The sequence below is a fragment of the Anastrepha ludens genome, chromosome 3, assembly GCF_028408465.1.
Source record: "Anastrepha ludens isolate Willacy chromosome 3, idAnaLude1.1, whole genome shotgun sequence".
Lineage (NCBI taxonomy): Eukaryota > Metazoa > Arthropoda > Insecta > Diptera > Tephritidae > Anastrepha > Anastrepha ludens.
This window is the reverse complement of record NC_071499.1, coordinates 70,846,682-70,868,976: the sequence shown is the minus strand read 5'-3', so window position 1 is coordinate 70,868,976 and position 22,295 is coordinate 70,846,682. Positions and strand designations below refer to the sequence as shown.

At 37.9% G+C, this 22,295-nt stretch overlaps 1 protein-coding gene across 1 annotated transcript in view; it reads right to left on the bottom strand.

The window, feature by feature from the left end:
* The window catches only part of LOC128857548 (carbonic anhydrase-related protein 10), a 163,496-nt gene extending 141,921 nt beyond the window's left edge, over positions 1-21,575 (bottom strand). Inside the window, exons 1-2 of the mRNA XM_054093300.1 lie at positions 21,479-21,575; positions 10,620-10,670 (exon numbers count right to left, since the gene is read on the bottom strand). Of these exons, the coding sequence (XP_053949275.1) occupies positions 10,620-10,670; positions 21,479-21,575 (148 nt within the window). The remainder of the gene's footprint in view (positions 1-10,619; positions 10,671-21,478) is intronic.
* Positions 21,576-22,295: the final 720 nt, after the last annotated feature.

Here is a 22,295-nt window from a genome sequence, read left to right as displayed (position 1 = left end):
CACAAAAAAAAATTTTTGAATTAATGGGATTTTCCTGTTACTTCATTCTTAAATTTTATTTGTAAACTTAAATTTTTACAGCACCGAAATTTAATGGGCTATAAAACTGCGTACTTTAAATTTTTCTAACGTTTCTAAGTTCGAAATTTTGATAACAATTAAGATAAGATAAGATTTTTTTAAATTTGCACAAGGTTTGATCTTTGGATTAATAAGGTTTTTCTAATGGAATTAAGCATATTTTTATAAAAAAAAATATTCATATATAAAACAAAGAAATTGTTAAAACTTGTAAATAAGTCCAAGTCCTAAAGTTTTTTATCGCAGTCTTTTTATATAGTGAAGAAAAAAGCACCCCTTTTCAACATGGTGCTGTAAAGATCATTTATAAGCTACTCAATAAAATCTATGTATATCACGATGTAGTGGAGTGCGTAGGTTCGAAACCCCGTGCATGAAATAGCGAAATGAAAAAGTGTTTCTAATAGCGGTCGCACCTCTGCCATATCAAAGTTCTTCACAAGAAACCATTTGCCGTTCCGATTTGGCGCACACCACAAATAGAAGAAGAAGCAAAGTGAAGTCTAAAATAAACAAGACTGCGCTTAAATAGAAACGACAGGAGCTTTGTTCTGATAACCACGAGTTTACTAAAAGCTTTCTGAAAGAGAGTTTCAGGTCATTGACCGGAATGACCTTCCGGATTTCGGTACAAGCCCTTTGAATTTTTGGACCTCTACGGACGCAAAACGTTGTTCTTTCATGGTCAAATGAAATTTTCCGAATAGGTAGAAGTCACAGCGAACCATGTCAGGCGAATACGGTGAGTGATTGATGGTTCAAAGGCGATTTCTAGACAAAAACTCAGTCACAAGAGTAGATCGCCAGCTTTCTCCTTCGCTGTATTCAGGGTGAATTCGACGAATGGGATGCAACAAACGCTTCAAACCGCCAAAATAGAAAATTGCATTGAATCGTAAAAACAAATGATCATCGACTTGATTTTTGACTTCTCCAAACGTGATTTTTTGGGTCGTGGCTCATCTGGACTTTCCATTCGGCACTTTGACGCTGAGTTTCAAGTTCATATTAGAAACACCACGTTTCATCGCTAGTTGCAATGTTGTAAAGAAAGCTCTCGTCTTTTCTGGCCTTTTTAATGAGGCCTTTCGAATGATGAATTCTGAGCAATTTCTTGTCCTCAGTTAACTCGTGCGGATTGAAATGTGCACAGACCTTTCGTAAGCCCAAATGACCAGTTAAAATGCGATAAATCGGTGTTTTTGGGATACTCAACTACGATTCTATGAATTTCAACTATGATTTCGGTTAATTTTTGAGAAATTTACGAACAATTTCGATGAAATTTTCGGTGATTAGGTACTGATTTTGGACGGCTCGCATGTTCGTTGTCATTTACTATATGTCCTCACAACCATCTCTGAAACGTGTAAACCACTCATGAACTCTGGCACGAGATAGGCAATCATCGCGATAGACTTTTTTAATAAATTCAAATGTTTCGGTAAACGTTTTAATGATTTTAAAACAAAATTTGATATTTGCTCTTTGTTCGAAACTCATTTTTGTACCGATGACCCAAACGTACTGACACTTTAGACGCAATAACTTTTTTTCCACTGAACCGAATGTCACCAAGCTTTCACTGGAAGTCAGCTAGGGATATAACTTCCAACGAACTAACTCATTAAAAAGATGACGCCCCATTTTTACGACACCAGTCTTGTTTATTTGTATGTAAATATGTACAAATATGGTGTTGGCTTTAAGTAAGTCTCACATTGATTATCGCCAATAAATTTTTAGATTCTCTGGGTACCAGGTAACATTATCATTCAAGGATATAAGATTGCTTACAAACACGCGAAGAAGGTAGCAATAATAAATATTATAGGTCCTGGACACTCGTGTTGTTTATTCAGGGCCACCATTACACTATTTTAGAACACTTTTCAAAACAAGAGTAAGAAGCACATGGGGAACTATACTAAAACAGGTTATCGAGCTTGAAGCACTCCAGATCACTTGTACGACCTTAAAACCGAATGTGTTGCAAAGATTACACGACTTTAACGAAGAATAATTGAGGAGTTATCGCGGAAATTTAGACGAGATACTGTAGTCAAAGTAATTACTTAGCTATACTGGGGAGTCTCTAGATCTTACGAGGGGTGCCTTTTATGTGTCGGGATTAGAGAACAAAAACAAATTTTAATCATCGATAATCACTTTATTGTTTTTCAAAATATTCTCCATGAAGATCTATACACTTTTGCATGCGTTTGAACCAATTGTCGAAGCACTTCTTCCACTCTGAATGAGGTACCTCCAAAACATGCATTCTGAATGCCGCAACCGCTTCTTCAGGTGTCGAAAAACGTTGACCTCTCAGTTTGTTTTTTACGTACGGGAATAAAAAGAAGTCATTCGGTGCCAAGTCAGGATTATGCGGCGGATGACCCATTAATTCGATGTTTTGGGTGCTCAAAAATGCAGTTGTTTGAGCCGATGTGAGAGAGCTCGCATTTTCCTGGTCAAGAGTGATCCGTCTTTGGCGATTGGTTTTCCTAATTTCTTGGAAGACAACTGGCAAACAAGTGGTTGTGTACCACTCAGAATTTACTGTTCTGCGTTGTTCTAGTGGTACGGTTGCGACATGTCCAGTTTTTCCGAAAAAATAGGCGACCATTTGCTTGGAAGTGTTTCGTGCGCGAACAACTTTTGTTGGATTTGGCTCATCTTGAAACACCCATACAGTCGACTGCTGTTTACTTTCGGACTCATACGCGTAAATCCATGATTCATCACCTGTCACGATGTCATAGACGTGTTTCGAAGTCTCGCGATCGTATGTTTTGAGCATTTCCTTCGACCAATCGACACGAGCCTTTTTTTGAGCGATTGACAAATTGTGTGGGATCCAACGCGAACAAATGTTTTGACAGTCAAATGTTTATGCAATATTGAACGTATGCTGGTCCCACTAATGCCTAAGATTGTCTCTATCTCACGATAGGTCACATGACGATCTTGCAATATCAGTTCGCGCACAGCATCAATGGTTTTGGGGACAACAACTGATTTTGGACGACCTTCACGAAATTGGTCTTGGAGTGAACTACGACCACGATTGAATTCAGCATACCATCGATAAACACTGGTCCTTGATGGAGCTTCATCACCAAAAAATGAATTAAGTTCATCCATGCAATGTTGCTGAGTTAATCCACGTCGACAGTTGTAAAAAATAATCGCACGAAAATGTTCACGATTTAATTCCATTTTTGGACCGAGATGAATCTTTTAAGTTACTGTAAACAACACAAATAACGTTGGTATTTCAAAACGTTCTGAGTACGTAAAAGCCAAAAAATGTCAAACTTTGCGATACAGCCGTCAGTTGCCAGATTGCAACACCAGGGTTGCCAAATCCCGACGTATAAAAGGCACCCCTCGTATAAAGTAGAAAATAAAAATTCGGAGCACTTACTTGAGTATTGTCCTCCACTGATGCACAAACGAAAAATAATTTTGGTGAAAATCTAATAGTCAGCCCCTTAGCCGAATGGGTTGGTGCGTAACTAATATTCGGTAGTGCACAGACCATAAACCTTGGGCACGAGACCTTACAATGATGGAACGCATTTTTTTGTAATAGCGGTCGCCTCTTGAACGGCAATGAAAAATGTTTTCATGCAAAACCATCTGCAATTCGGCAGCGGCATAAAACTGTGAGTCACTCCATTTGTGGAACAACATCAAGACGCACACCACAAATTGATGGAGAAATTCGGCCACACAGCCAATAAAGGGTATAAGCGTCAAATATGTAGATAAATACATATGCATACTCGTATAATAGATGATGAAGATAAGATGAAATTATGAATTATAAGTTCCGTTCTTGGAAGACATATTAATTCTTATTTATTTCTTATTTTTTTATAGGAAGAAGGCATAGAGCTTTTGGCTTCCTTTAGCTACTGTGAACATCAAGGCATTTAGCTGCGTATTCCATATCAAGAAACGCCTTCTTAAGTTAATGGGTAAAATAAACCCGCCGTCTGTGCTGAAGGTTAGTAAAGTCTCCGGCGAGATATTTCAAGTTTATTTTTCAATATGTCTACCCAGGTGGGCTTGCCTACGGCGCCGGTGCTGCATTCATAGCAAATAGATTTTAAGAAGTATCACAAACGTCAGCTCCCTTCCATGTATTTACATACACACACCTTCATGAAAGCTTATAGCCTGCAAGTGAGTATCAATGATAATGCGAAAATTCCTTGTGCTTCGCGTCAAAGATATCCTTGTCTCTGCAGACGTGAGACGGCTTTTCATGCATCCATACTACACACATACAAACGCGCATGTGTGTGTGTGTCGTTGCTGTCTACAGCTGTTCGTTTGCTTGTTACTGTCCGCTTTTAATGTTATCCGATTGCTGAATGCTGCTTGACAACTAAGATCAACAGTAAACAGTCAAGCAGACGAGTGTTGACATTTGCATTGTGTGATTGTTTGTGTGCACATCCATGCGTACATATACCTATATACATAAACATATATATATATATACATATATCGTATGTGCAAATCGAATCGAGATGTTGATGACGTTTGGATGACAGACAACATGACACTTAAGCTTTGCTGGCATCATCAGTGTAAAAGTAAACGGCAAGAATACAATTTATCTGTTTGTTTGCATGACTTGAATAAGCAAATCAATGTAAAATTGTATTTATTTTATTTGTAGCAATTGTGAAAAAAAGGTAAGAACACTAGTGGGAATATAGTTTGCTGTTAAACCTACATACTTGCGTAGACCAATTGAGGGAAGCGGAAAGTAAGAGCGCGAAAAAGCGTGCATGAAAGGAAAGCAACCGCGCTATGCAAATGTCATATTTATCACTTTTCAACCGGAAGTGACAGGAAATCTTTCACGCGTTTTCGTACAAACACACACAGACACGCATGCATGAATGCAAGTGCTGAAACACGGTACACCTATAAATAATCTACACACATAACAATAAAACCCGCACACGCTCGAACAGCAGCTCTTCACCTGCAAGCTTCAGCAAACATATAAGTACATATTAGGGTGGGTTATTTTTTATAGAACATTTTTTTTGAAATTCCTTCTAAATAGCAGACTCGCATTCCAGGAAAACCAGTAAGGAGACTAAACTCGTATCGGATCGAACTTTTTTATGTACCAGCGCACATTTTAATAAAATTTTATTTGGGTTGGCAGTTAATTTTTGGCACCAAAATAACTCCGGGTCATGCATAGCTGAACGTATAGGGCATAAAAAATGGATGGGCAGAAATTTAGGTGCAACATATAAAAAGTAGGCATGGAGTTTATCTGATCTCATTAATTATGTGAGCTCTAAGTGAAGTGGGGAGCAATACATGTACCAAGTTTGGCCGAGTTTTATGAAATCCTTATCGAGATACACGCATTTACCAAAAAGTGGGGGTAAGACCGTCCATTTCTAAAATTTTTATTTGCTTTTTCGAGTACATTATTTTTATCAAATTTGAGATATATATCTTTAGGCCTTTTATTTTTCGAAAATTACCGTGATTTGACAGCTGAGCGTGGTTGTTTACCGACTTCGCCCATTTTCAATACACAACTACCTTGGACAAAGAGTAATGTAAATACAAAGTTTCATTGAAATACATTAACTTCTGCTCGAGTTATCGTGCGCACAGATGGACGGGCAGACGGATTTACACTCACCGACGCGACGTTACCGTATACCCTATCTGTTGCCCGTGAGATCCACTTATTTGAGTAAGAATTTGGGCAAAACTTGTGCCCATAGAAAGAAGCTTATTTCGTTTGTTAAATATTTGCACAATACATGGGTTTGTGTGGGTTTGTGTTTGGTTGAATCGACTGAATGTTGACATTCATATTTTTACATGCATACTTATACACATATCTGCGTTGTTAGTTAGAATTTCTCTTTGTACGAGCATAAGAAACCAAAGTGAAAAACCAACAAATCAAAATAGTTTATTTTTTTATAACTAAAATTAATAAACATCATTTGTAAATTATTTTCATAAAAATTAAAATTTTTATAAATTTATATTGTTAATGATTTCGAAATGTACTGTTTGGCAACACTGCGTGGTAAGAGAGCAATCAGCTGACACGTTTTTGCAGAACAATGCAATATTTTTAATTTACCCACGTAAATTACGTTACAACAGATTATAACGCCCTTGGGCACAAGTGCGCAACTATGAACAACGGCACCGGTGTTGAATATAAACAGGATCTAAAATCAAAATAATTATAAAGACATTTTTAATTGTAAAACAAAATATTATTCGAAAAAAGCTAAACATAATCTTTGAAATATTGTAAAGTTAAATTCTATTTGGTTTTTTTGCAAGTTCTAGTTTGATTTATATATAAAAATATATATACAATATATGTAATCACTTTTTCTATTTCAATATATGGGGTCAGAAATAAATTCTTCCCACCGAAAAATCCTGAAGTGTATACAAGTTTGCATTATCATTACCATCATCATTGCCACTACAGTCTTATGCAGGTCTTTGATTTCACAATTACGGTTCTCCACTCCGATCGATCCCCTACTACGCCTTCCCAGTTTGTGATCCCCATTTTCCGCAGGTCATCTGCGACCTGATCAACCTACGTTTATTTGACAGCAGTCTCTCGGCAGGAAGGAAGAGAGGCGTATTATCCGAAAGAAGAAACGAGAGGGCGAAGTACGTGAGTGCGAGGAGCTTTAGATGTTGGCCAATAGGAACAACGGCCGAAAATTCGACCAGAAAGTTCGGCGGCTTACAGAAGGTAAGAACAGAGACGGCGAATTGGTGACTGACGTACAGAACAATCTTAAATTATGGAGGGAACACTTCTCGAACTTGTTAAACAGTGATAGCTGCGCATGTCATAGAGAATGTGAAGATCCCTATACCCCAATCGTCGACGACGGAATTCACGTTCCGCTACCTGACCATGACGAGGTGAGAATAGCGATAATGCGGCTAAAGAACAACAAAGCCGCGGGCGCCGACGAACTGCCGGCTGAGCTATTCAAACATGGCGGCGAGGAGCTGGTAAGGTGCATGCATCAGCTCCTATGCAAAATATGGTCGGATGAAAGCATGCTCTGCCCAATCCATAAAAAGGGCGATCTGTACCAATTACCGCGGGATTAGTCTTCTAAATATCGCCTATAAGGTTCTACCAACTGATTGGGCCTTATAGTGTGGCTTTAGACCTGGAAAGTCTACCATCGACCAAATATTTACAATACGCCAAATCTTGGAAAAGACCCAAGAAAGGGGAATCGACACACACCATATTTTCGTCGATTTCAATGCTGCATTCGACAGTACGGAAGGAGTTATCTGTATGCCGCGATGTTTGAATTTGGTATCCCCGCAAAACTAATATGGCTTTGAAAAATGATGATGCTCAATACCAGCAGCGTCGTCAGAATTGGGAAGTACCTCTACGAGCCGTTTGATACTAAACGAGGTTTTAGACAGAGTAACTCGCTGTCGTGTGACTTCTTTAATTTGATGTTGGAGAGGATCGTACGAGCCGCAGAACTTAATCGCTCACGCACAATTTTGTATAAGAGCGTACAATTGTTGGCGTGTGCCAATCATATTTACATTGTCGGCTTTAACAACCGCGCTGTTAGTTATGCCTTTTCCAAATTGGATACACAGGCAAGGCGAATGGACAAAACGAAGTACCTCCTGCCTTGAAAGAAACAGTCGGCACACTCGCGTATCGGCACCCACGACACTGTTGAAATTATAATTTCGAGGTTGTAAAAGGCTTCGTTTATTTAGGAACCAGCATTAACACCGATAACAATGTCAGCCTGGAAATCCAACGTAGAATCTCTCTTGCCAACAAGTGCTACTTTGGACTAAGTAGGCAACTGAGTAGTAAAGTCTTCTCTCGGCGAACAAAACTAACACTCTACAAGGCTCCCATCATGCCCGTCCTAACGTATGGCGCAGAAGCTTGGACGATAACAACATCCGATGAAGCGACGCTTGAAGTGTTTGAGAGAAAGATTCAGCGGAAGATTTTTGGACCTTTGCACGTTGGTAACGTCGAATATCGCAGACGATGGAACCATGAGCTGTGTGAGCTTTACGACATAGGCATAGACATAGCGCAGCGAATAAAGATCCAGCGGCTACGTTGGCTGGGTCATGTCGTCCGAATGGATACAAACGCTTCGGCTTTGAAAGTATTCGATGCGGTACCAGCTGGTGGTAGCAGAGGAAGAGGAAGACCTCCTCTGCGTTGGAAAGATCAGGTGGAGAAGGTGTGATATCACACGATCTTCGGGGCCAATCCACTGGTCCGAGACGAGAAATAAATCGCTCACCGAAACGACAACGCAGTAAATCCATTGTTTAACGGGCTCTATGACAAGTTGCGCCGTCTTGTTGGAAACAAATTTTGTGGAGATTGCGGGTCTCAATTTGCGACATCAAAAAGTCGTTCATCACGGCGCAATTCACAGTTCGCCATACAAAGTAACGCCACACATAACGCCAGTTACAGTGGCACCAGCCTCGCCTTTGAAGCTAAGAGTATATGTATATGCCGAAGATTTCTTCAGCTCGTAGGTAAGCCAAATGGTTGTTTTCAATAGGTAATTTTGTCAAAAATGGTGTCATCACTGTACGCCATAAGTTGGTCTGAGCACTTTTCACAGAACACCGTTTGTTGAGGCGTAAGACTTTCCATGATGAAGTGTTAATGAATACTGACAAAATTGTGCATTTAGTTTGAGAATAGTCCCGCGTGTTTTGTCAAAAAACAAAAACCCTTTAGGAAGAAGTACCTCCAATCTGATCACCCGTTACATTGCCATATTTTGACCTCTTGATAGCAATCGAGAGTTGAATAATTTTATGTGTGTAAACAATATTTTATTTACCACGCTGAGTCCGTCATTTATTGCGACGGAAGTGTCAGATACTGAGTACGAGTACTGCTGAGGAAAATATCTAAGTATTTAAATTTGTCGACTCTCTGTATGCATTCACCATCTATTTCAATGTGCATTATCACTCAGTCCCTTTGCGGAGTACATATATTTTGTTTTGTCTATGATTACACTTAGACCCCCTTTTACAGCTTAATTTATTAAATCAATAAAGAAAATAATAGTATTAACAATGCTTTAGGAAATATTAGTACTCATATTAACTTCGTTTTGATTACAGATAGCTTCTTAGGGGCCTCGAAATTGATTTCATGGCAATAGTCAAACAGACGTTTTTTTTCAGAATTTTCTGTGGAATCCAAATCTCTTAGAAAAGATTTCGAAAAAAATTGCCTGAATTGAATGGATATTTAATGGTGCTGCAAAGCCAATGAAGTTTTCTACGCACATTATTTATAAAATAAAAACTAATTTTTTTGCCAGCTTTTAATCAGAAATTGCAAAAACTTAATCTTTTTAATGACCAGCTATAAAAACTTAATAAATATTTAGTTCCTCGATATTTTGTGGACCACCCTAATGCATATAAACATATAAATATTTACATATACATATTTATTTTCGAACGAACGTGTGCAAGCCGGCGCGGCGTGCAGATTCATTTGAGTGAAATTTAAATGATAAAAAATAAATTACAAGTCTCGCAAATGTCTCGACTAGCTTTCGCTATTGGCCTCAACGCTTTCAAACCTCAAATAAAGAAAAAGTTATTAATAATAAAGTATATTACAGTTTTGGAAGCTTTACAGTTTTTGCAAATGGCATCGTACGTCAATGATATTTGACACTTGTGACTTAGACAACAATCGAGCGCGTAAGTGTTAAATAATAAATAACGAAATAGAGATTGGAAATGGGGCGCCTAAATTTCAAATAAAGAATGTCAAATGTTTTTTTTGCTTTTTATTTAGTAAAAAAATTATTCAAAAATAAAAATGCAAGATTCATTTACGCCACCTTGCATAAGAGATTTGGTAAAATGCAAAACCAAAAAAAAACAACAACAAAAAAAATTTTTTTTAAAAGACTTTTAAAATTTTTAGATCTGGTGTTTTGAGAAAAAATTTGGTATAGAGTTTTTTAACGTGAAATAACATAGGTTCTCTTTATTATTACGACTATTTTATAACTTGTTTTTTTTTTTTAATTTTTTAGTTTCCGTACTTTGTTAGCCAAAGATTCAATTTTTAAACAATTAAAAAATACAGGATATTATGAGAAGTATGGACCATTTGAAGGTACAACTTCACTCTACCTTTCAGGCAGCATACGGATACCTCTGTCTAAAAATTCGAGTTCTTTTGACTTTATCCATTCTTTGAGCCAGTTTGCGGTGCTCTCGTAAGAAGTGAACCGCTCACCAATAAGGGCTGACTGCATTGATCGGAACAGACGGTAATCCGAAGGTGCAATGTCTGGGCAATACGACGTGGGAGACAAGAATTTCCGATTGACTGCCGGTACTAGTTATAGTTAGAATAAAAACATAGTATCTTATACTTATACATTCTGAGCACTCAGAAAATAATTCAAAGGGATTTTATCTTAAAAACTTACCCGATATGCCATCATACGTCCACCATTCCTCCCAACTAACTGCCAGAAGCACTAAAAAGATAAAAATATAAATTGTTTTTAATAAAATTATGTTTACAACTTTTGACTTAATATTAACTTGAAATTTAATAAAATATTAAATGTTATAAAATTAATGAATAAATATCTGAAATCATTCGCTTATTCGTGACTTCTACAATCTTTAGAGCGTTTCTCAGTATCAACTCCTTCTAATATCATGCGAGTAAGGGTTACCAATGTAAACTAATGAACAAGAAAAGTCGTGCTGAACACCATGACTTTTTTGTGTGAAATTAGCTTTTATTGATTTCTGGCGAATTCGAAAGCCATTGTGTGGGCGAAATGAAGTGTGGAACATGATTTTTTAACCATTCTTGGTTCTCACGAGCTTTATGAGACGGTGCCGATACACAAATATTTTATTCACTTTGAGGTGACTGAGCTCTCGAACAATGGCTGGTTGTAATTTTTCAGCCAAAATCCATCACAGAAAAAAAAATTCAACAAAACTGAGACACAAATGCTTTTGATGGCTTATAAACAATATATTGAACTGCCATTAGAACAATTTTGACGTTGATGTCATGAGCAGATTCAAGCAGTGTGAAGTTGATAACACTTCATATCGTTCACCCTGTACAATACGATTACTAAAACCTCTTTGATGTTATTTTCCACTATTAACCGCATACCTTCCTCTTTATATTGAAATAAATGTCCGCTCATTTATATTAAAAAATTGCATTTTTCTTTGAATATCAAAGTAACACCTGTTATTGGGAAACCCTTTACTTATTTTTTATTTGAATTTTATTTATTTTTAATTCTAATTTCATTGTTGAGTTTTGTAATCTTCTTAATTCTTAAGGTGAATCAATGTAAAAATCTGTGTATATATAAAATCAGCCGTTTTTCGCGTTGTGATGAACTTTACGGAGAATGGTTTAACCGATTTTAACCAAACTTTGCCACATTGAAGAGACACATGTGGAGAAGGTTTGTGTTTTGAAATTTTAAGAATCGGATACCAGGGTATCGAGAAATAGGCCAAAACGTGGACCCGGGTAACCTTTGGTTGTGTATGTACAATATGGGTATCAAATGAAAGCTGTTGATGAGTGCTTTAATACGGGGTAATTTTTATACCTATAGATGAGTAGGGTCTCGAAATATATGCCAAAACGTGGACCCGCCGTGTTTTTGCACCGAATTAAACCAAACTTACACACATTGTTAAGTAAGTATTGAAAATGGGTTTCGTAAAGTTTGGTTGTAATTCGGAACACCGGCAACGCGTACAGCGTTCTTTTGAACCAGCCATAATTCCGTTTACTTTTTTAACGCTTGGGGCGGAACTGAACTGTCAAATTGACAGTGTGAGTTACAATGTGTCAATATTTCTTTCTGATTTGGACGCCATAAGGAGAAGACGTAAGTTCAAAATGTAAACATTTTTTGTGAATTTTTTTGGAGTGGATTATGGAACAGTGAATAATTTCTTCCGAAATTTGAGAATTTAATGTGAAATCCGAATGTTCAAATGAAATTATGTGTTGTGGATTTATTTTTTCGGTTCATATGCGATAAGCTACGATACACCATGAGTGAAAAAATGGTAAAAAAAAAATGAAAAAACAAAAGAAATTGTTAAAGGATGCAAAAGAAGTGCACGAAAATTGCGTAACTTTGATGAAAAAATTAATAGTCTTATCATGCAAATTGTCAACAATTTTCAGAAGAAAAGAGATGATTTAAGAAACTCACAACAAAATAAAATAATCCTGACCATGTGGACTTGGGCTTTTAAACACATATGCATCGAAAATATAATCCACAAAATTGAAAATAAAAACATGATTTAAAATCTCAGAATACCATAATTACAATCATGTTTATTACAGTACAAATGCCAAGACAATCACGTAATCATATTGGTCGTTCGACAAATAATAATACGCGCATGAGAAATGCCCGGAATAACGCGACATCAGAAGAATGTCAAGAACAAAATGAAGTAGTCAAACGATTGATGAATAATGTTATCCAAGCAACTATTTTAATTGGCAAATTCAAGAGCGAAGACGTTCTAATACCAAGAATTCCAATGATTCCACCTGAATTGCCATTTGAATTCAAGCGTTTGCAACTACCCATTCGTTAAGCATTTGCAATAACTATCAATAAATCACAAGGGCAAACTTTAGAAACATGCGGGATGAATTTAGAAGAACCAGTATTCACCCATGGTCAACTATACGTTGGCTGTTCACGTGTTGGTAAGCCAACAACATTATATATTTACTCAAAAACAAATAGAAAAACAAAAAATATTGTTTATGCCAAAGCGCTTGAATAAGGAATAAAAAAATAAATAATATGAAAACCATATCTTTTCTGTTCTAAACCATATCTATTCTATTTTAGTGTGCCCAGCGAAGCGGCCCGGGTTTGCTAGTAACCTATAAAATAAAAATTTTCAAAAATATCATTGTTAAGAGCTGTACTAGTATTTTGAATGAAAGTGGAGAGACCTGAAAAAAATCTAAATTTTTAAATAACTTCTAGACCCATCTTTTGACGCTTTATAAACGCAATGTACAAAACAAAATAATGTCCAAACAAACATGCAAAAAAAACAGGAAAAAAAACAACGATTCAAATGAAAAAGGTTACCATTCATACCAAAGTTAATGGAATCTATTGTTATTTGCTACGGATAACCATTCATTCCTCCTGGCTTAAATTAAATGAATATTAATTATTTATTTCAGATTAACTATCAGGTAACAACAAATTAAAAAAAAATCGGAACCGAATGAAAGTTCAAAATTCACATTCATTGAGATAAAAATATTGAATGCAATTGTATTCTAATTGAATGTAATGCATTTTCAAATAATTTCAACATTTTGCATATCACATTCAAGCCACGCAGTTCAATTTAAATGAAGCAGTGCAAATTTATTTGTTTACGACCAAATTACGTAAAATCCAATGCCAACACACACCTAACAAAATATCCATCCACATATGTTGAAAATTAACAAAAACTCATTTATATAATTCCCAACTAAAAATATGGTTACAATACACTTTAATGAAATAAGCCCGTAATACAAGTAAGTATGTATGCGTGTGTATGTGCAGCGCACATGCTTAAAAATGGTAGAGTTTTCACTATCATTAATTTCATTTTAAGTATTTAGTGAACTAAATGCATTATTTACCACTCACGAGATAACATTAGCTTACAACACTGACAGTAAAAATAGAAAATAAAAATGGAAATAAAAATGAAAATGAAAATAACAGCAATAGCAATAACCACTGCATGTAACAACAAATAACTAAACATAAAAGCATAACACCATTTACGACGACTATCGGACCAACTAACATTGCAACAAATAATAGTGAATAGCACAGAGGGTTATGAACAGGTCCGCCTCACTTTCCTCATCACGCAAAATCTGACAAAAATAAAAATCGCGCAACCGAACACGATCGTAAATGGTCTGCACCGATGTGGCACGCTCATACTTCAATGGCTTTCTACAATAACATTAAAAGGAAATTTAATACCAAAATCATCTCACTTTACAGCTATACATAAACATGCATACACATAGACACATACACTTCTTTAGGTTTGTACTCGTACTACGCCGAATATACTCACGAAAAACTACTAAACTGGTGAAAATGGCGAAAAGTGGTGAAAGGCTGCAGGAGGGTGAGCAAAGAGGAGTCAAATTTAAGTGGGGATATTGTAGTTAGAAGCGCCTCTACAGGGGTGTGAATGAGCATGAAAGTAGTGAAAACTATAAACGAGGAAGGGACAGAAAAGCGTAAAGTTGAATGCTACAGTTGTAGTACTCAGTAGTAGTAGGAGTAGTTATAGTTATAGTTGTAGTGGTAGTGGTAGTGGTAATACGAAATATGCAACGTAACAATTGCTACAGAACGAAATGGCCGTAAGAACGTAGTAGAGTAGCCAAAAACGTTCCGGAAAATGTTAGTTGAAACATTTAGAAATCCATTAATTTCAATCATTGCCCATGACTTTGCAATATTATTGTGCAATTTTCGCTCGTTTTAATATAATAAAATGGATGGTAACGAAATGTATAGTAGTACTGCATACCTCCGGCCATCTTTTCGTGCACATTGCTTACCCACACCAAATAGAATTCAACAAGACGGCACGCCAACTGGTGGCCAATATCAACAGCTACCCCAACAGCACTAACTGGGACTTGTGAGAAGCTCACGATAAAGCTGCAACGAAACGACTTCTGAATGGGGGGGGGGGGGGCTGAGCGTAGCTTGAATGGCAAGTGCATGCAAAAAGCACACCGAAAACTACACCCAAATACAAATATACGACCCTCTTAAATGAGTTGCAGTTATTGGGTTATGCTTTTTGGACTTTTGTTTATGGTGATGTGATTTGGGCCATTAAGGTGCATATTGGGAGTTGCAGTCGGAAACTTTTAGTTGAAACATTTAATTTCATTAAAACGTTTGGCTTTCACATCTCAAATTCTACTGCAAGCAAGGGACTGAGAAACATAGATATTAAAAATAATGGTATTTGTATTATTGAATGCAATAACTCACGAATTTGTGAATTTAATTTTTATATATGTTTATGAAAACACTGTACAATAATAATGTATATGATTTCTTTGATTTCCAAAATATTCTTCTTCAAAGTCTATAGATTTTTGTATTCGCTTTAACCACTTTTCAAAGAGCTTTTGCCACTCAGAAGTGGATAACTCAAAAACTAGCTGTTTAAAGACTTGAACAGCTTTTCAGATGGCGAAACATATGTTCCGGAACCAAAAGAAATAATTAGGTGTCAACTTAGAGGTGCAAAGTAGATGACCCCTTAATTTCATCTTTTGAGCGCTCAAAAACTCTCTTGAGTGAACCAATACGTGAGAGATCGCATTTTTCTGGAGAAGGACGCTTCGTCTTCGGCGGTATATATATATATATAATTGGCGCGTACACCCTTTTTGGGTGTTTGGCCGAGCTGCTCCTCCTATTTGTGGTGTGCGTCTTGATGTTGTTTCACAAATGGAGGGGCCTACAGTTTCAAGCCGACTCCGAACGGCAGATATTTTTATATTTTTCTGAGGAACTTTTTCATGGCAGAAATACACTCGGAGGTTTGCCATTGCCTACCGAGGGGCGACCGCTATTAGGAAAATGTTTTTCTTAATTTTGGTGTTTTCACCGAGATTCGAACCTATACTCTTTCTGTGAATTCCGAATGATAGTCATGCATCAACCCATTCGGCTACGGCGGCCGCAAGCTTTCCTTAATTCTCCGAAAACTTCTAGCAGAGCCTCAGAATTTATTGTTTAAAGTTTCTCTACTGGCACTGCTGCGATATGATCAAATTTTACGCAAAAACCAGCCACCACTTGCATTTAGGTGCTTCTTCCGCGAACAACTTTTATTGAAATAAACACGTCTTAGAATACCCTTACTTTTGATGCCTATTTTGCATCCGATTCATATGGACAGATCCAAGATTCGTCACCTATTATGATGTCATAGGCGTACTTTGAACCATCGCGGCTGAATTTCTTCAACATTGTTTCACACCAATCGACTCGAGCCCTTTTTTTTTGAGCAATTGTTAAATTATGCACTGTACAACTAGAACAAATCTTCTTCACGACGAAATTTTCATCCAACATTAAATGTATTCTGATCATACTTTTACCCAAGGGTTCCTCTACCTCGCGATATGTCATATAAGGCTATCAATTGACGCACAACATCGATTGCTTTTGAAACCCCAACAGTTTTGGACAGCCTTGACGAAGTTCCTGATGCAACGGTCGACGGCGCTCTGGCTCTGAAAGTATTCCATGTGGTACTAGCTGGTGGTAGCAGCGGTAGAGGAAGACCTTCTCTGCGTTGGAAAGATCAGGTAAAGAAGGACTTGGCTTCACTTGGTGTGTCAAACTGGCGCCGGTTAGCACGAGAGAGAAACGACTGGCGCGCTTTGTTAAACTCGGTCAAAATCGATAAGCGGTTAAAGCACCAATCAAGAAGAAGAAGAAGTGTTTTAAAGTGGCTGAATGAGGTGGGTACTTCAACACCAAAAGTTAAAGTCAGTAGATCAACAATCCAAGTCGAAAATATTAAAAGTAATACAGGGTTTGATTGAAAAGTAATGAGCTTTCCCGCGCGGTGCGTCTGCCAAGCGATCAACCGAATCGGCTGCTGAGGAAAAATGATTGTTGGACCTTCCCCTTCCACTAGAAACCTTCCCAGTTCGTTGGCAACAGCAGTGCAGTCAACATCGCTCCGCGCGTGAAAGCTGTTTTAAGAGTGTGCTAGGATTTTACAGTGGCGAAAATGCAGCGATCGTTGGAGCAACGTTACTCGATCCAATTTTGCGTAAAGCTAAACAGTTTGTACCTCCAGGAAGCACTGTAATCGCGGCATTTTACAAAGAAGTGCTCCTTCGGCTGAAAAACCGCGTCGCCCGGGATCGGCCCGACCTCGTCAACAATTGGACCCTTTATCACGACAATGCGCCGGCGCATACCGCCTTCCTCTGCACCTCTGCATTGGCCAAGATGGGGGTTCCGGTGCTTCCCCACCTCCTCCCTACAGCTCAGGCCTGTCCCCTCCGGACTTTCTCTTGTTCCCGCGCCTGAAAAGAAAGTTGAAGGGGAGGCGTTTCGACTCCATCGAGGCGATTCAAAAAACTGTGACAGCCGAATTGAACGCGATTCCGGTGGATGAGTTTAAAAAATGTTTCCTGCAGTGGAAGGACCGCTACCAGCGGTGTATTGACGCTCAAGAGTCCTATTTTGAAGAATATTAGTTATATAAGCCAAAAGGTTTAATAAAACTGCTTAAAAAAATAAGGCTCATTACTTTTCAATCAAACCCCGTAAATTACCGCACAAAAATGTTTGCTAGTTAGGTCCATCTTTCAGGCGATATGAGTTTTTCAACTCACTAAAAAAGGAACAAATAGGGCTCTAAAGCGAAAGGGTTATATATAAGTAAAAAACAAGCCTGGAATAACGAATACACGATATTTTTTTATAAGGAGAAAATGCGACGCATCGTCAAATTTGAATTTGATTATTCTAGAATTTTATGGGTCATACACAAATTTTTCGAAACGAATCATACTTCATCCAAACAATTCAAGCTTTTACGTATTGGCTCATACAAGAACGTTTTTGAGCACTCGAAAGATGGAATTAAGCGGTCATATAGAAAGTACTCCAGAGAGTAGTCCCGGGAGGGGAGTCTCCCCAGCCGAGGAGAGGGCATAGTTTTAGTGGCCACACCATTCGACGCTGTAGACGACGTTCGCTGTAAGTGCGAAGACATTTTGAACCCTACCGACCGCCTGAAAAAAGAGCTATCCGCCTTACAGCCCTTTAATATTTGGCACCTAAATATTTCTTTTTATTCCTCAACGTGAAAAATTAATCGCGAGACCAAAGTTTTTCAACTACTGAAGACACTGTTGAAATAGCTCGTTTTGGAGGTATCCACTTCTGAGTGGCAAAAGTGCTTTGAAAATTAGTTTAAGCAAATACGGAAGTCTAGTGACCTGCAAGGAGAATATTTTGAAAAACAATAAAATCATGATCACTACTGCTTTATTTGCATTATCTGGCGAAAAATATAAAAGGCAGTCCTCCTAACTTGAAACTGAGAAATTACGCACTTAAAAACCTCATGCATTTGTAGGCAGCGCCAACTGGCTTCGTAGGTGTACCTGCTCCTAGAATCCTAACACTTCACGTTATTCGTGATCAATGTGAAGACAAATGACATAGAAGACGTGCGAAAACTGCAGATAAAATTGGAATAAAAAATACTGCAAATAGTTCTCCTTATAAGCGATAGTTCAACAAAAAAACAAAAAATATCAAAGTTGCAGATGAGCGAAAAATCAATGCAAAATAGGAAAGCTAAATTTCGTAATATTACCTCCGCTACTAGAGCACGTTTTCTGGCGCATTCATTTCTCACTGACGCCACACCAATCGTTTCGTAATTTGTTAACTTCCGTTTCGGAAAACTATTTTTCTCTTCATTTGTAATTTAGCAGAGCAGTCATTGCTTTTGGTTTGCGTGCGAGCGTGTAAGCGGGTATGGCGCGCACGCGAGTTGGCTGCAATACATATTGACAGCAGCATTATTGGCTAACATCAGCTTTGGGATTGTTACTGCAGCAATATGCCAATAAGTTGAAAGGAAAGTAATAACACAGTTTGTAAAACTTTGATTTTATTTTTGCTTCGTTTTTTCTTTTTAGTTTTTGTATTTGCGTGCATTTCTTTCTACTTTCTTTCATTAATTTTTCGCCATAGTTTGAAGATTGCTTAAAATGAATCAGCATATTTTCCTTTTACAAGCGACGCACAAAACGTCAAGTAGACATAGTGAACAGCTTAAGAGAGGTAGGAGCACTAAGGTGTGGTGTGAGGTGTTGTTTTTTTTTACTTCCACCGTTTCTTCTTCTGCTTTTTCCATCCACAGATTTTATGGACTCCTTTCATGCTTTAACCGAGCAGATAATCTTTTTATGCCAATCGTGCGCCTGTCAAAAGGTGTCGAAAAGCTTGTCGGCGCTTGTCAAAGCGTATGAAATGCAATGAATTTTTGCTGACCGTTGTGTTGGCTGCCATTTTCCACTCCTTGCCGAATTTCGGGTTTTTTAATGTAGTTTTCTTTAGAATTTCGAGTTTGGTTTCAAGTTAGTTTCTTCAGAAGTTACAAATTAAATTTCTGCGTAAGCTCTTGAAACAAATCTTGAAAAGTAACTCTGCTTATTTGCAGTCAGACAACTTTCCGCCTCATTAAGTTGGTTACAGCAGAGCAAATGAAATGCAAATAAAGCATTTTACAGAAATAAGTTTGAAGCGTAGGAGGTAGGAAATTTAAAAATAAAACAGAAAGGAAAACCAAACTATGTGAAAAAATAAGCCTTTGCAAAAAAATGCGGTCAATAAAACACACTCAGCTCCATTCACTGTGCACTTAGATTTGCGCTGCCGAATCTCCCGCTTTGACTGCAGGCATCCATTCGCATTCGCAGTTAAACTCAATGTAAAATGAAAAAAAAACCAAATGGAAGTGAGTGGCCATCCACAGTAACATGGGTGCAAACGTCGACACTAACACAAAGCAAATATTTACATATAAGTATGCATGCATGTACAGGGTTGGCCATATAGCGTTTGCTTTTTGAACCACCTATTTTTTTGAGAATGGTAACACAAGTGACACGTCAAATGTGTTCATAATTTACTAAAAGGTTTGACATTTACGAAATGGGACGCTATACGCTTGAACGAAATTGGGAAATATTGAAAATCTATTTACAAAGTGGTGAGTCTTCTACTCAAACTGTGAGAAATTTGAAAAAAAAATTCCAAAAAAAAAAGATTTGCCAACAAGACAGTTTATGGATCAATGTGTTAATCGTGTTCGTGAAAGTGGATCGTTAATGGATAAAATAGCACGTGAACGTGCTTCTACAGAGCGTACACCCGAAAACATTGCTGCTGTAGCCGAAAATGTGCGGGAACATCCAACAACCTCAGCTCGTCATCGTTCTCAAGAATTGAACATTTCACGCACTTCTTTGAGAAGAATTTTGCATAAAGACCTCGGTATGAAGGCTTACAAAGTTCAATTGGTGCAAGAACTGTAGCCTAATGACCATCCAATGCGTTTTCGGTTCGCTCAATGGGCAGAAAATCGTTTGACCGAAGATGAGCATTTTTACCGAAAAATCATCATATCTGATGAAGCTCATTTTCACATCGGTGGCTACGTCAATAAGCAAAATTGTGGGATTTGGGCTCAGAAAATCCACACGTTACTGTAGAGAAGCAAATGCATCCACAACGAGTCACTGTTTGGTGCGGTTTTTGGTCTGGCGTTATCATCGGGCCATTTTTTTTCGCAAATGAGCGAGGAGCCGCGGTTACAGTAAATGGCGAGAGTTACCGTGACATGCTCAACGAGTTGTTTCCAAAAATTGAAGAGGATGACATGGACGACATTTGGTTTCAACAGGACGATGGAATTTGTCACACTGCAAAAGTTACACTCCAACTTTTGGCTACCGTTTTTGAAAATCGAATAATCAGCCGAAATTCCGATATCAATTGGCCGCCTCGGAACTGTGATTTAAGCCCGTTGGACTATGTTTTGTGGGGTGCCGTTAAGGACAAATGCTTTGCGAACCATCCAGAGAAGATTGATGCTTTAAAACACGAAATCGAAGTTGTCATTCATGAAATTGGAGCCCAAACAATCGGAAATGTGCTTAAAAATTGGGTTGATCGAATGGCTTACTGGAAAGCCAGTCGTGGCAGTCATTTGAACGATATTATTTTCCATTCATAAATGACAATGTTAAATCTTCAAAATAAAGAAAAAAGTTTGAAAAAATATGAATTAGTTTTGTTTTTTATAGCCGATTCAAAAAGCAAATTTTACATGGCCCACCCTATATATACAAGTGTGTACGCTGGAACCTCAGCACCAACACCACAACATCCGCCATTCAACAACCAAGCCAACCTCAGGCTTTTGCTACCAAAAGCACAGCTCAGCTTACTCACATTAAATGCCAGCGAAGTTGTTGTTGCGCCAAGGCGGCTGCCACTTCACCAAAGCAGCACTTAATTAAGTTAATTTACTGCGCCTGCACTCAAGCTCCCCACCAAGCAGTCCATGACACCTTGCACGCCGTACCGTCGAAGGCCTTCAAGCATATATTTATTCGTATATAAGCATACATATGTACATACACACAAACACATACAAACACGCGCTTTGGCGGCAAATGCAGACACTGCTTTAGTTGTGGGCATTTGCAGCTTAAGTGCGTTCCACCAAGTGCCATTCTGGACATTCAACATTTCGCTACACTTTTTCTTGACTTCTCATTTTCACTATCTCTGGCCTGCACTTTTTCTGCTTATCTTCCACTCTCTCCACTTACTCGTTATTTACTTTGCTTAATGTCAACACTTTTTCAGGATTCACTGTAAAGTGCAGGTGTAATGTTTTTGCCAATTGGCTGCTCGTGTAGTGGTATGCGTGGCGAAAGATATATTCTAACGCGCTGACAGCACTATTTTTGGTCGCTTTTGCCTACTCACAATTTTTTGTAAAATTTTTTCTCTGATTTTCGTTAATTTTCTGAAAATATCGTGGGAGTATTTTAAAGGTTTTTTTGTTTTCAAAGTAACTGAAGTCCTTTACTACTTCAAAGTTATAATTGTCAATAAAGAAGTGGGTATTGACTGTTTGTTTAAATGTTGAAAATTGCTTGCTTTATCCTTGTGCACCAATAGTGTCATTCGACTCGCTTTTTCATTCAGAAATGAGGAAACTGACAGCGCAATAGCTGATGCACAGAGCATAAAACGATATCATCAGCATGCGCCAGAAATTGTACGTTTTCATAACAGATTTTACAGACGATTCAGTTCTGAAGATCGAACCAGCTTTCCAGTAGACTAAAGAAAGCACACAAGAGCGAGTGAAGGTGTCTCAATTTTCATTTGATGCTAAAATACTTGGTGGAACCCTTGCCCATACCCGATGCCCAGGTAGTCGCATTACCTGAAGATGCT